The following is a 15,897-nucleotide window of genomic DNA, read 5'->3' on the forward strand; positions in this document are numbered from 1 at the left end:
ACATACCCGTGGGCACAAAGAGAAATGGGGAGGGAGGGAAAGAAAAGAGAAAGTAGAAATAAAGGGGTCAGGATGGCTCTGCACTTTCTATGACTAAGTTAATCCTAAGGCAACATTCATGGGCTCTTCTCCTATACTATTGTTGATGTGTTGAACTTATTCCATTTCTCCCATTTGTCACGACATTGTTCCTCTTTGGTTCTGATTTTGTGGGTTAACAGTTCCATATCGTATAGTTCAGTCACTATCTTCGTCCACTATTGTTGGTGGCTCCGTCCTTTTCCATCTCTTTGTAATGACCTTTTTGCTAGCTGTTAGCAGGATTTTCAATAGATACTTGTCTTCTCTTAGCACATCATCTCCTGTAATATTACCTAGGTAAAGAAACATACATGACTTAGGTACGTCATAGCCCAGGATTCTGACAATGGTGGTGTGAACCTTTTCCCAGAATTCAGTAAATAGTGGTTCCATCTGATGGTGGTTACATGTGATGGTTGTTTACATGTGATGGTGGTTACATCTGATGGTGGTTACATGTGATGGTGGTTCCATCTGATGGTTGTTTACATGTGATGGTGGTTACATGTGATGGTGGTTACATGTGATGATGGTAACATTTGATGGTGATTACATGTGATGGTGGTTCCATCTGATGGTTGTTTACATGTGATGGTTGGTTACATGTGATGGTGGTTACATGTGATGATGGTAACATTTGATGGTGATTACATGTGATGGTGGTTCCATCTGATGGTTGTTTACATGTGATGGTGGTTACATGTGATGGTGGTTCCATCTGATGGTGGTTACATGTGATGGTTACATGTGATGGTTGTTTACATGTGATGGTTGGTTACATGTGATGGTGGTTACATGTGATGGCGGTTACATGTGATGGTTGTTTACATGTGATGGTGGTTACATGTGATGGTGGTTACATGTGATGGTGGTTACATGTGATGGCGGTTACATGTGATGGTTGTTTACATGTGATGGTTGTTTACATGTGATGGTGGTTACATGTGATGGCGGTTACATGTGATGGTTGTTTACATGTGATGGTGGTTACATCTGATGGTGGTTACATGTGATGGTGGTTCCATCTGATGGTGGTTACATGTGATGGTTGGTTACATGTGATGGTGGTTACATGTGATGATGGTAACATTTGATGGTGATTACATGTGATGGTGGTTCCATCTGATGGTTGTTTACATGTGATGGTTGGTTACATGTGATGGTGGTTACATGTGATGATGGTAACATTTGATGGTGATTACATGTGATGGTGGTTCCATCTGATGGTTGTTTACATGTGATGGTGGTTACATGTGATGGTGGTTCCATCTGATGGTGGTTACATGTGATGGTTACATGTGATGGTTGTTTACATGTGATGGTTGTTTACATGTGATGGTGGTTACATGTGATGGTTGTTTACATGTGATGGTGGTTACATCTGATGGTGGTTACATGTGATGGTGGTTACATGTGATGGTTGGTCACATGTAATGGTTGTTTACATGTGATGGTGGTTACATTTGATGGCAGTTCTCATTTACTGAGTCAAACTCCTTGTTGGCCAGCGTTAAAAAATCCTGCCTGTCGTTGACGAGTGAGAAAGCAAAGGGCATCAGCCTCCAAAGGTCCTAGTGCCAGTGTTCATATCGGTAAGTATGACGATAGGTTATTGGATTGTAATTTAGTAATGAACACATCACATGTCGATCTAGACACAATCTATCGCTGCTTTGTATGTACATAGATGAACTTCAGCACCTGACCTTTTGAAGTAATTGTTGTCATGCTGTTCCTGTTGGGTGTGAGAGAAGAGAACTTTCCTCCACTCTTACTTCCTCTAAATTAACGGAATCAAAGCTTTACATTGTCACATTCAATCAAACACTTGTGTGTTGTGGTAAATAAAATAGGAAGTGGCTTTTTAGTGGAACATGTGTTAAAGTAATTGAGATGGTGTGGCTACTACTGCCTTAAGACGTCACAATAAATATAGATTATTAGCAGTAATATGATGTGCTTGTTATGTTTGTGGAGGCAAGAATGACCGCTTGCTCCTGCCTGCCTTCGTGTGATTCACTGGTTGTCATGGCTTCTGAGTGAGAAGCGGATTGGACTGTGATTTTCAACTAATGAACCAGTCAAACTCCTCTTTTTCACCCTAAACCAAGATTTTTGATTGAATATCTGTGCTTTCTTCACCTGTTTATTGCATTGATCCGTGTGTTCATGGGTCTGAACTGAGAGCAGAGAGAGCAGACTGCAATGCAGCTGTTCTGCTTTAAACTGAAACTTCCTCAAAAGTCAAATTATTCATAAGCTGAAAGCCACATCCCTATCCATATGGTTGAAGGAACTTATTGTACATGACTTTGCATAAAATCGTCAGCTAAATGACATGTAATGTAACATCACGTTCATCATTGGACAGCTGGTCGTCTTCACAGCGATGGACGAAATCTACGTTAACGTTGAATACGACAAGTCTCAGGTTTCCATAAGACCTTCAACACCTGCCCCAGGTAAGAATGATCAGTCTGTGCATCTTCTCCTGACCAGTGTGCTGACTGGTCTTCACGTGTCCAGGTCCCAGCAGCCCAAGGAGCAGACCTCATGTGGCTGTTGCTGTCTCTCTGGGGCTGCTCAGTGTCCTCCTGCTGGCTGGACTCGTCTGTCTCGGTGTCCTCAGTGAGTCTGATCTTCATCCAACCTGAGATTTGAGAGAGTTCAGGTTGCTGGTTGTCATGACAACATTTGCTCAGTATCTTTATTATTTCCTGTGAAAAGATGATGGGATGTTTCTGTAATATAGAACACAACAGTGATGTATTGTATCATGTCTTCATGACTCAGTGCATGCATCAGATGCTGAACTCTCCTCCATCAAAGCCAACCTGACGGAGCGTCTCCGGGTCAGTGGAGACAAGCTGTCCTCAGTGTCTGCAGAGAGAGACCAGCTGAAGGACAAAGTCACTGCACTGACCCAAGAGAAGGACGGACTTCAGCTCTTGTTGAAGCAGAGTGAGTGCGGGTCTGTGTTTGTTCTGCTGAGTCATGATTATTTAATATATATTTAATAAATCTGCTCTGTAATCTATATGTACAGTCTGTTGGCCCTGTCTAAACTTCATTTAAACACACCACAGAACATATTTAGGTGCATTTCACTGTTTCTTATCTATTTTAGCGCTTTTAGTCAAAATGTATTTAAATATGACATCGATCTCATTTGATTCAATAAATAATGGCTTTGATAGTCGGTCTGAGGAGTCTCTGCAGACAAATGAGGCAGTGAGGAAGGTTATTGGCCCGGACTGTGAAAAGGGGTACAATATAAAATGAAATAATGTATTTGTAACTAATGAATGTTAATTAAAGTAAAGTGATGTGTGTCACAGTGACGCTCCACAGCTCAAAATAGAGTCAACAAAAACACAGAACTTCCTCAGTTTAAAGACTCCTGTGTGAAGTTAAATGTTTCTTCTTTTACAGAGAAAACGTGTCCTGGAGGGTGGACGATGTTCAGTTGCTCCTGTTATCTTCTCTCTACACGGGTTGGTACCTGGGAATATGGCAAAAACAACTGTAGAGACCAAGGAGCAGATCTGGTGATCATAGACTCACTTGAAGAACAGGTAGTGTGAAGTTATTTATTGTTATATTCACTTTTCCCATGTGACAAACTCTGGCTTTGACAATTAAAGCCTATTTGTCTTAAAGCTGCATTCTCTGTAGTGACCAGCAGGGGGCGACTCCTCTGCTCCCATAGACGTCTATGAGGAAATGACTCTACTTCTCTGTAGTGACCAGCAGGGGGCGACTCCTCTGCTCCCATAGACGTCTATGAGGAAATGACTCTACTTCTCTGTAGTGACCAGCAGGGGGCGACTCCTCTGCTCCCATAGACGTCTATGAGGAAATGACTCTACTTCTCTGTAGTGACCAGCAGGGGGCGACTCCTCGGCTCCCATAGATGTCTATGAGGAAATGACTCTACTTCTCTGTAGTGACCAGCAGGGGGCGACTCCTCTGCTCCCATAGACGTCTATGAGGAAATGACTCTACTTCTCTGTAGTGACCAGCAGGGGGCGACTCCTCTGCTCCCATAGACGTCTATGAGGAAATGACTCTACTTCTCTCTTGATTTATTCCCTCAGTAAACGTTGTAAACATGAGTTTATGGTCTCAGTCTCTAGTTTCAAGTCTTGTTCAATACAGCATGATGTTCATTTAGTAAATTATGGTCCATTTAAAGTCAAATAAAGCTCTTTCTCAACTGGCGACTACGATATGAGTGCAGTCCTTAATTGTTTTTAAAGTTCATAAAATATTCTATCTGTGATATATTTTATTTTATGTATTCATGCCCTCCGGCTATATTCTGTATATTCTGTAAATATTCAGATAAGTCATTTTCTTTTCATCAGCTACAATACCTACATTAGAACAACATTGAGCTGGTAATATAATTATTTTTCACAATGTTTAAAATACATCCTTAAACCTCCTTAATACATTTAAAATAATGATTACAGAATTTATCTATTTTTATCTTCAACAGAAATTCCTCTCAAGCATCATCACACGTCTTAGTTGGATTGGTTTGAGTGACAAAGACATCGAGGGCACCTGGAAATGGATTGATGGAACTCCACTGACTGCAGCGTAAGACACACAACAATATTTAAAGATCGACACATATACAACTATTGCTGCACCTATTGTTATTATTAGTGTAATTGTCTAATACTTGTTGTGCACTACACAAAGAAGTAAAGTCACTTGGTTAGAAAATGTTATTCCGCTTTTTTTTTTTGCTGGAAAGACTTTAAGCTTCATTGAATGTTATTTTGTCCGCGTTAGTGAAGAGAACACTCCTGTGAAATGTCTTATCCTCCTCTTAGGTACTGGTACCGTGAAGGCAATGTAGTTGAGCCTGATAACGGGGGAGGAAATTCCTGGTGGGGGGAGGACTGCGCTCAGATAAAACCTGACCTGAAAACACAAAACAGCTGGAATGATGTGTCGTGTTACACTGCTTTGCAATGGATCTGTGAGAAACTGGCTTAATAATTGAAACATATCATCTGTAAAGTGTGATTGTGTTTTGGCAAAAGGGCTTTAATGGTGTTGATGTAAGTTGCATTTAGAGACAGAAGGAGACCATGTAAGTCAGGTATCAAGTTCTTAGTATGGTTTTATTTTTATTTAAGTCGTTTTATTGGGACATGAACATCTTTAGTGTGTGTGTGTGTGTGTGTGTGTGTGTGTGCTGGTGACAAGAAACAAAGCTGCATATTGTACTAAATAGATATCTGAATAAAAAGCTTCATCCTGAAATACATTTATTAGAGAAACTAAGGCGACTTGAGCTGTTTTCATTAAATATGTCACATTCAGGAATCCGGAATCAGGGAAAATTTATTGCCAAAATAAAACATATACATAAAAGGAATTTGACTTTGCGGTTGGTGCGTGACAGTAGACAGTATAACAATAGACAACAAGACAGCAGTGCACAAGTAATAAAATAAAATGAAATGCTAATGTATGTGTGTGACGGCCCCAGGGCCACTGCCAGGGTATTTGTAGGTGTGTCTCTGTCTTTGTGTGTTACAGGGTGAACTTCCTGGTGGAGTGGAGCTGAGGCCATCAGGCAGATCAGACGCAGCTGGCGACTGTCTTGAGTCCATTAAAACCTGCCCCTTTCTGAGTGTTTGGGGGTGACTTCTGCCTTTCTCCTGTCCCCCAGTGCAATGGCGGTTTCGTTTGTCTAATCGGTTGATTTGGAGAATAAAAATTGTTGGCTGATAATCCCTATAGCGTGGTTTCTTGTATTTGTTGTGGCCTTGGAGCCGGATCATAACAATGGGTTAGTAGAATAAGGCTATGGGTTAGTATAAAACAAGAGAATAAAGTTAAAGTTAAAATATTAAAAAAAGTAAAAAAAATATTAAGCATAAAGTACACTAACAAACAAGTAACAAAGCGACGAGTGACGACAAAGTGGAAAATTACAGTTAAAGTGACATGTGCAGTATGAAGCGGAGTGACCGGTGGAGTGTTATAGTCAGACAGTGGGGGACCGGCTCTGTTGATGAGCCCGACAGGAAGAAACGTGTTGGTGTGGCGGGAGGTCGTAGTCCTGATGGACCTCAGCTTGCCAGATGGAAGGGGCACAAACAGGTTTTGTCCGGGGTGGGAGGGGTCGGCTACCATCTTTTTAGCTGCTTCAGGGTCCTAGAAGCGAACAAGTCCTGCAGGGACGGCAGATTGCAGCCGATCAGCCTCTCTGCAGAGCGGAGGACACGCTGCAGCCTGCCCTTGTCCTTGGCTGTGGCTGCAGCGTACCAGACGGTGATGGAGGAGCAGAGGATGGACTCGATGATGGCCGTGTAAAAGTGCACCATCATCGTCTTTGGCAGGTTGAATTTCTTCAGCTGCCTCAGGAAGAACAACCTCTGCTGAGCCTTCTTGGTGATGGAGCTGATGTTCAGCTCCCACTTGAGGTCCTGGATGATGATGGAGCCAGAGAAATGGAAGGAATCCACAATAGTGACGGGGGAGTCACACAGGGTGATGGGGGAGGGTGGGGCTCTGTTCCTCCCGAAATCCATAACCATCTCCACTGTCTTTAGAGCGTTGAGCTCCAGGTTGTTCTGGCTGCACCACGACACCAGATGGTCAGACTCCCACCTGTAGGCGGACTCATCCCCACCAGAGATCAGTCCAATGAGGGTGGTGTCATCCGCAAACTTCAGGAGCTTGACGGACTGGTGACTGGAGGTGCAGCTGTTGGTGTACAGGGAGAAGAGCAGAGGGGAAAGAACGCAGCCTTGGGGGGAACCGGTGCTGATGGTCCGAGAGGCTGAGACATGTTTCCCCAGCTTCACGTGCTACTTCCTGTCAGACAGGAAGTCAGTGATCCACTTGCAGGTGGAGTCGGGCACGTGCAGCTGGGAGAGTTTGTCCTGCAGCAGAGACGGGATGATGGTGTTGAAAGCAGAGCTGAAGTCCACAAACAGGATCCTGGCGTAGGTTCCTGGGGAGTCCAGATGCTGGAGGATGTAGTGGAGGGCCATGTTGACAGCATTGTCCACAGACCTGTTGGCTCTGTAGGCGAACTGCAGGGGGTCCAGGAGGGGGTCGGTGAGGGACTTCAGATGGGTCAAGACTAGCCATTCAAAAGACTTCATCACTACAGAGGTCCGGGCGACGGGCCTGTAGTCATTGAGTCCTGTGATTCTGGGCTTCTTGGGAACAGGGATGATGGTGGAGGCCTTGAAGCAGGCTGGTACGTGGAATGTCTCCAGGGAGGTGTTGAAGATGTCAGTGAACACCGGAGACAGCTGGTCTGTGAGGGTGTAAGGGGAAACGGAGTCTGGGCTGGCTGCCTTACGGGGGTTTTGTCTTTTAAAGAGCCGGTTAACGTCTCTCTCCAGAATAGAGAGGGTCGTTGCTGGTGGGGGAGGGGAAGGTGATATAGATGAAGAGGCATGAGCCCCTGATGGGCTGGGGGAGGGAGGGGAGAGGGACTGGGGCAGGTTGGTGGAGCTGTGGGGGATGAGATCAGGACATTGTCTATCGAATCTGCAGTAGAACTTATTCAGCTCGTCTACCAGGCGGAGGTCATTCATGTAGTCGTTTTTTTTGGCTTGTAGTTAGTGAGGTGTTTGAGGCCTGAAGCAGAGTCACTTGCTGAGAACTGTTGTTCTCAGCAGCCAGCTAGTATGAACATCTGTCCCTCAATAACTACTACGATACAGTCCACTTAACACATAGCATGAGACAGCATGTGTACTTCTATGTCATGTAAATGTCTTCAGGACTTGTCCTTTCTAGGGACGGCTCTCAGTCCGTTCCTGTTGGGTGTGAGAGAAGGTCGCCATCAAGTGTTGGATTTGAACACTTGCATGCAGGTGTCTTTTTACACTCAGCAGTGCGCTCTGAACCAAGTGTTGATTGTGTCCCTTGTGGTGTTGTCGCATGTGATCCAGCTCCTCCCTGTTGAATTCCTTTCTGCTCCAGAACATCACATGACTCCCTCCTGGCTCTATCTCATGGTCGAATCTGAAATCCCTCTGACCCGATCGATCCCTGTTCACTTAATTCAATGATCACAGCTTTGGCTTAAAGCTTCATCACATCACATTTCATTACATCTTAACCATTGTGTTTAACTCAGTTCTATTTGGTCCAAAATTAATATATTTTCCTCACAGGGCTGTCGTACATCCTTTGCTCATTCACTACCTGACAGGAGAAAAAACAACCAAAAGACCCTCTTTGGGGATAAAATTGGGAGAAATTCATATAGGACGGTTTTAGCATCTGTCTCCAGGTTTTCACATTCAGTGCTGTAGTGGTAAAATTAGAGGTGGGTAAACTCTGAATTTTGTGATCATACAGACCTCGACGCGATGCGAAGCAACGCAACACAAAGCGTTGCGACTCTGTAAGGCTGTCCTGGCTATATTGCATTATGTTATCAGTAAAATATTGATAATACATTGATATACAATCAATGACAATGAATAAATTGGTTAGTAGTTTGTAGTTTATTAAATCTAAGAAAACAGTGAAGAAAAGTATGTCAACACAACAAGACAATTGCACATTAAGAACTATCTACATATGGACTCTCCTTTTTACAGTAGTGCCCAGAGGGCCTCCTTGTCCTCCAAGTCAGGTCCTGCTTTGCACAGAGGAGCCATGAACCCCAGAATGTTTTCCTCTGTTCTTCTCCTCTCTCTATTGGACCTGGTGTTTCTCTCCCTGTGCTCTCTGCATCATTCCCTGTCCTCTCACTGCCTGAACAAATATGTTGAATTTAAGAGTTAACCAGTTAAGCAGCCTGTCAATCACACTGACAACATAAGTTAAAGGAACACTCATGTACTACCTGTGTCATCATAAATAGCCTACAGCATGTTTTGTTTTCACATTGAGAACTGACTTGTTTTCTAATCTACGCGTCACCAGGCGTTTTTCTTGTTCTTTTACCGTGCGCGACCAGTGAACACAGAGCGCGCGACTACTACCCCCCCCCCCCCCCCCCCCCCGTCGGACCTTCTCGACTGGTCCGCAAAATATTGTCTGACATGAAACCGGTCCGTGAGGTAAGAAAGATTGGGGACCACTGGGCTGATCCACGACCTCCTGGATCCTGATTGGTGTCGATGCTGCAGCCGCAAGGCACTGATTGGATGCTCACAGACCGTAATACAGCGCAGATGAAAATGATTCAGACTACGGCGTTTATATGTTCAACAATAGCAAACGTAGTTTTAGCTGTTTTAAAATTACACCAAGTTTATTTCGAATTATTCCAACGGAAGAATACAAGGCGCAGGGAACTTTGAGGTGCGTAAACGCTAGTTCCAAAATTCCAGAGGTGTGTAAACGGCGTTTACGTGCGTTTACCCTCCACTACAGCCCTGAAGGATGTTAATGTGTAGAGTAATTATATGACTTAAATGATAAATGGTGTTTGATTCATAATGCAATTATTTCATCTAACATGCTAATGTAGTAACTAATATCTAACGTCACACAAACTAACACTAAACATTTCTACTTATATCATCATTTCTACCACTAGGTGTGCTCTTCTTGCTTAAATCCCTAACAGTTCAAAGCGTGGGAAAAAAGTAGCGGCTTATAGTTCGGAATTTACGGTAACTTTGATCCATTTCTGTTCTTAAATCCTTAAATAACGAGTGACAGCGAGATCCTCCTTGTGGCAGTGGCAAGTGGGTGGCAACTTTGTGGCAGGCAGCGGCAATCGCCAGTAAATCAGTCGGCGTCACGACGGCACGCTGGGTGGGAGGAGCCAATTTTTCCCAGAAACAACTGTTATTTGTACGACAGGTCAGCTGCTGTAAATATTTAATTTTATTTTATTTTATTTGAGACACGTGAGCCCCCGTCTTCTTATTACAGAGGCTAATTTTAGGTTTGGACCGGCGGGTTCCGTGTAGGGGGTGGGGCTCTCAAGTTTGATGCCACCCACTTGCCACTGCCACAAAGAGGATCTCGGCCTTACTGTAAATAACATTGAATACACGATACTAAAACAGCAGTTGCTGCGAGCATGTGGCTGTTGTGAAAAAGCTCTCAGAACATTGTGATGTTGGCGCTCATTTGAGGGACAGACTTGTGTGGACTAATCAATGTAAATATTCAAAGGAAACTGTTGACGGAGGAAGTGCTCACATTCCCGCGTGTTGTAGTCACCACAATGTCGATGGAAGCTGTAGCAAGAGAATCTCAGCATTTGAAAAGTTCGCTGAAAGTTCACGCTGTGTCGTTCTCATCGCCACAAGGGGGCGACAAATGCTTTCACATCACAGCGGACAGGATTGCTACTTTAGAGAACAGCAATGCCACAATTCCTAGAAAACAGGCCACATTGCTCATTTATGTAAAAGTAGTGATCACAAATACACGAAGCAAAGATTTGAGGCAAAAATGAAACAACAGCAGGGAACTGCTAGAACAGAAAAATGAATAAGGATGAGACCAACTCATAGATAGTGATGGGGATTCTGCTTCAGATTCAGACTCTGAATTAAGATGCATATGGTTTCAGCAGTAGGCGACGCTGAGGCGGTGATGGCAGTAAGAAAAGGCAATGCAGCATCTTCTTCATTGATTATAAGGCCAAAGATTGAAGGCCATGTCATTGATATGGAGCTTGACACGGGAGCAGCTGTGTCTTTGATTTCAATGAAGCTGTACAAAGCCAAATTTGCCCTGATACGTTTACGCCACACGCATGTAGTGTTGAAAACACACACAGGAGAGTTGCTGCTTCCCGAGGGAATGTTGAAAGTATCGGTGAAATTGAATAAACAGAAAGTTTGATTGCCCTTATATGTGGTGAAAGGGAAAGCACCACCACTGTCTGGTCGTGAATGGCTACGGAACATAAGGCCGGACTGGCGTGAAATCAAGACGGTGTAAATAATGCACAAGGAGACAAGGAGACTCTGAAGAACCTTCTAAATCGCCACGAAAACGTGTTCAGAGAAAATTTAGGAACCTTGAAAGGTTTTCAAGCTTCACTGACACTAAAACCGGATCAACAGCCCGAGTTTGTCAAGTGTGTGTTTTCCTGTACGCATTAAGACCAAGAAGGGAAGCGGAAAAGAGGAGGCACCCCGTCACACCAGTATCGCACACACACACACCTGCTGAAACCAGGGTACACAAACGTCACACGAAGACGCCAACACCTGAAGTTGATCCTTGGGACTGAGAGAAGGGGGAGCGGAGGCCGACCCTCCCTGTTCTTTTTCATTCTGTAAATGTCTGCACTCACTTCAGCAACAGGAAAGAAGAATCAGATGAAGAGAAGTCGGTTCTCACATCTGGAAACATGTAGGTAGAAATGCTGATTCATCACTTCCTCTCTTTATCTTCACCACTTCTCTGTCTGTTCTTTTGTCGACGAAAACTATAACGAAAAATATTCGTTAACGACCTTTTTTTTACGAGACTAAGACGTGACGAAAACGATCTTAAAAAATAAAAACTATAAATCTAATCTAACCTTCGTTAATGAGACGAGACGAACATGTTGGTGGTTGACGAAATCACAATACTTTTTCCCCCCCTAAACACTTTTTCTTGGCTAGCCTATTTTATTTGGTACTTTGTGGACTCAGAGAACCGAGTTTGAGGATCTTTGCTCTGGACTAAGCCGTAAGGCTGTTGGACATTTCCACTGAGAACAAGGTATTTTTCTTATTGTTTAGAATGAAGCATTTTTCTGTTTAAAGCAATTAGTGGGGACACTGGTCAGTGACATTTGTTGGGTACTGTCTTTGGTCACTGCTGCTAAGTTCCTGTCATGTCTTCCTGTGATGAAACTATATTATTCATTCTACAACTGCAACCATTTTTCCTAGTGCAATTAGATTAATAAATCATTATTGATTTTCATTGTTCAAATGATGTGCTGATACTGTGCAGTTCTTTATGCTTCTCTGAAGTAGGGGCGTCTCATCCTCTGTCAGTATATGGTAGTTGAGGAAAATATAGGGTAAGTTGCACATATAAACGCTTATGCCTGTATTTTGTCCCTTAGGTCACCAGGTGACAGGTCCCTTAGGTGACATTTACAAATCCTAGGGCCGTAACTACTATATTCGTTACACATTGGCAGGTTAGGCTTGAGACTAGTAGGCTTGGGGTTTAGGGACTGAGATCTTTTTTTATCTCCAGCCATTCAGGGAAGACTTACTTACCCCTACTAAGCGGACGGTGGTCCCGTTCGCTACATTTGGCGTCACGAACAGGATGAAATTCCATGTAGCTTTGTAAGCCCCATCATGGCCGAAATGGAGGAGCTGAGGAAGCAATTTGAGGCTCTCCAGCAAACAGTTGCAGATCAGGCGGCTAGGCTGGGGGATCAAGCGGCGTTCCTTGACCAGGCCAGACAAGATCAGAGAGAGGCCCTATCAATGGCGAGGGCCGTCATAGGGCAGCAGGCCAAGGCTCCTGCATCATTGTATATTCCAAGAGAGAGAAAATGTTCCGATTTCACTGGTTACCCATCTCAAGGTGAACCATGCGTTGAGTGGATAGCGTCCATTAAATCTTGTTTCAAGATTGCCCGAGTCCCAGAAGAGGATAAAATTGAGTTGCTTCGACAGCATCTCAAGGGCGAAGCCAAGCTGACGGTTAGGTTTCTGCTGAGTGAAGAAATTACTGATGACGTTTTGGAGAAAACCTATGGCGACAAAGTCCCCGTTGGTACTCACTCGCCTTAGAGTTTTATGATAGGAAGCAAGGGCCAGGTGAGAAGATACGTGCCTATGCTTATGACCTTCAGGAAAAACTGTGTAAGCTGAAACGGCGAGACCCAAGGCAAGTTCAAGATATGGACCAAATTCTGAAAGAACAATTCGTACTGGGGATAAGAGATGACTTCTTACTGCGTGAGACAAAAAGACAAGAGAAGGCGCAACCAGCTCTGACCTTCCATGATCTGATGCAATCAGCCATCACGTGGTCGGAAGAGGAAGAAGCCCCGGCAGGTGCGGCCAGGGGCCCAGTGCGAGGAGCAGTTCATGCAGCAGCTGCTGAAGAAGTATCTTCTCAATTGACCATGAAATCACTTCATGAAGCTATTCAACATCTTGCTGCCTGCCAGGAGGAGCTTTTTAAAGCAGTTCACAGCAGGGAGCAGGCTGCAAGGCCTTCTAAACCACCTCTAAGAGACAGCAAAGGACGACTCATTTGCTATACCTGCAATAAACCTGGTCACACGAGCCGCATGTGTAGACAGGGGAATCAAGCAGAGCACAGAGTGAGGATGACAGCCGTTGATACCACAGGGGGGAGCCAAGTCGAGAGCGATACACAGAGCTCTAGTGGTTCGGCTTTAGCTGGCATTAGAGCAGTCACTCAGGCAAAAGAGACACTCTGCGACTCCCAGCAGTGCATTCGGGGAGTGCTTTACAATTGATGTTTTAATAGGTGGTGTAAAGACCAGCTGCCTTTTGGACACCGATATTGAGTGTATGGGCAAGCTGTTGAAGGGTCTGTGTGTTTTTGTGCTGAAGGACAGTTGCAGTGGCACTAATGGAAGGAAAGTAGTACCTGGTATTTTAGGGATGAACGTGGGTGGCGCATTTCCTCCGACAAAAGTTCTTGAATCTGATCCGTTCTCTTGTAAACATTCTTCGTTTTAATAATTGCGGTATCGGGCTATGAAAGCGGAAATGTGAGACTCCGCAAAGGACGTAGTTAGCGGACCAATCGCAGCAGAGCGACGCAAGCCTAGAAAAATGGCTCGACACACACAAGGAGGCAAGGAGGTGTGAAAAGCGACGCAAGGGACACGCATGGGGGGCTTGCGTCTGCGTCGCTCTGAAAACGCAGAAGCATAAACTAGGCTTAAGAGATACCTGGGCATAAAGCCTGTGCCATGTTGGCATTAGGATGATGTTAAGTTTAATAAAACACAACAAATAGAACACGCGCTTCCCTGATTTCTTAGAGTATATTATGCTCATGCTGAAACTATGTTTGGGATTGATTTTCATATCATTTCTGGTTGTTGGTGTGCCGTGAGATTTTTTCTGTGTCTTAAGTGTGCCTTGACGCAACGAAGGTTGAAAAACACTGCGTTACAGGCTTCTCCAAACACGTCTAACATAATAAACTCATTGCAGGTTCTGAAGCCTCACGCATTTCAACTATAGTTCACACGCCACGTCGTGCGAAGACGGTGTTAAACCGTCTTCGCCACCGTATGTTCGTTACTAAGCAACATACAGTAGAGGTGCCACACACGTGACAGGTGGATCCTTTTTGATAGAACTGCGCAGTGCAGGTGAAGGACGTGGCGGCGCAGAGCAGGTGGAGGAAAACCCGCAGGACACAAGAGAGAAGAACTGGTCATGAAACCAAAGAATAAACCAAGAGACAAAGAGAAAGAAAAGACTGTTGAATGAAAAGTGGGGGTCCAGTTTAGAATGGCTGGTTAATGATACAGCCAAGAAAATTATGTATTGCACCGATTGTAGGACGTTAAGGGGTCTCTTTTGTTGGGACAGTGGAAACAATAAAAGGACCATGAAGTTTCCGGTGTCCACGTCAAAAGCATTGCAAGTAAACAAAGACAACAAAGTGTTGCGTTTAGGTCCCTGGTCCTCATGAAGTTGTTACACCTTTGCCAATTTGTTAAATTGCCTTGCAAATAAATGCTTTGCTATATGTTAAAATCCAAATCCTTTCATGTAATGATTTTTCACATGTCATTTATATCAGCTCACACAAACACTTCAGTTTTTCCCCCAGTCTGTGCTTTTGTTTTTGCTTGTTTTGTTTTTCCACCTGTGTGTTCCGCCTCCGGCCCCACCCCTCTCCCACGTGCCCAGCTGTGGCTCATTCCGCGGATCACTGGTGACGAGCATAAAGGCTCCTGCTTTCAGAGGCTCGTCGTCAGTCTGTCCCAGTACCCAGGCTGGTCTCAGGTGCCGTTGATTCTGAGATACAGCAGCTAAACCAGTTTATTCATGTTTTGGTTTGTTTTTGTGTCAGACCCACGGAGTACCACGGAGTGCACGTAACCTGCTTTTGAGTTGGACTGTGAGTATGGTGTTGGGCCTCGGGTTTCCACACCAGACCCTGCTTGAGCCACCCCAGACCGCCAGACGTCGGTGGAGTTTCCCTCCCGACTCCAGTTGAGCCAGAGGAGCGCTTTCTGTTTCCCCGTACTCCCCTTGTTTGTTTTTTGTGAAAAATAAAAGTAATTTCTGCTGAAAATCCAAGGCCGCTGTGCGTGTGCTTTTGGGTCCACCAAATTCACCCCACCCCCATAACAGATGGCCCAGCCGGTGAGCAGTGCCCCACATGGCGAGAAACCGCTAGGCGAGGGCCACCAAGAGGCGTGGTAGTAGAAGGGCGGTACTACCCCAGGTGTCGCTGATCACGCAGGCAATCAGCAGCCTGTTTAAAGCTCCCCCTCCACCCCAGGAGACACAGGGGGAAAGGAGAGCGAGACCCAAGGGCTGTGTCGCAAGAAGACTGTTCTGACTAATATCGCTCCCTCCTCTGCTGCAGGAGAAATCCAACTAAGCCCCCTGATGTCCTTGGCCATCCCGGTGAACAGTTTTGAGTTACCGTTTATTCTCCCTTCCCCCTCTCCCCTTTGAGTTATCACTAATAAACCTTGGTTAAGTTCACCGTGACTCTGGTTGTCATCTGCTTCTCTTGTCCACTGGGACCCCTTGGCCTGCCCCGCGAGGTTGGGCAACCACAACGTGTTTTATTAGTATAAGTACTAATTTTATGTTTTGCACAGGGTGAAAAGGTATGCAGAGTAAAAGCCTTCATTGCCCAATATTTTAACCTGTTTTTCAC

General features: G+C 44.7%; 1 protein-coding gene across 2 annotated transcripts; it reads left to right on the forward strand.

Annotated features, from left to right (window-relative positions):
• The first annotated feature begins 1,280 nt into the window (after positions 1–1,280).
• Positions 1,281–5,379, forward strand: LOC120834336 (C-type lectin domain family 4 member E-like). Of its 2 annotated transcripts, XM_078090849.1 has the most exons (7): positions 1,288–1,673; positions 2,453–2,543; positions 2,608–2,709; positions 2,875–3,042; positions 3,514–3,656; positions 4,583–4,686; positions 4,926–5,379. In XM_078090849.1, exons 2-7 carry the CDS (start codon positions 2,471–2,473, stop codon positions 5,089–5,091), a joined length of 756 nt encoding a protein of 251 aa, XP_077946975.1. In that variant the 5' UTR covers positions 1,288–1,673; positions 2,453–2,470; the 3' UTR covers positions 5,092–5,379. The 2 variants fall into 2 exon arrangements, with proteins under 2 accessions (XP_077946976.1, XP_077946975.1); XM_078090850.1 differs by having other exon boundaries at positions 1,281–2,543; positions 2,887–3,042.
• Positions 5,380–15,897: the final 10,518 nt, after the last annotated feature.

The sequence above is a fragment of the Gasterosteus aculeatus genome, chromosome 16 (assembly GCF_964276395.1).
Source record: "Gasterosteus aculeatus chromosome 16, fGasAcu3.hap1.1, whole genome shotgun sequence".
Taxonomy (NCBI): domain Eukaryota; kingdom Metazoa; phylum Chordata; class Actinopteri; order Perciformes; family Gasterosteidae; genus Gasterosteus; species Gasterosteus aculeatus.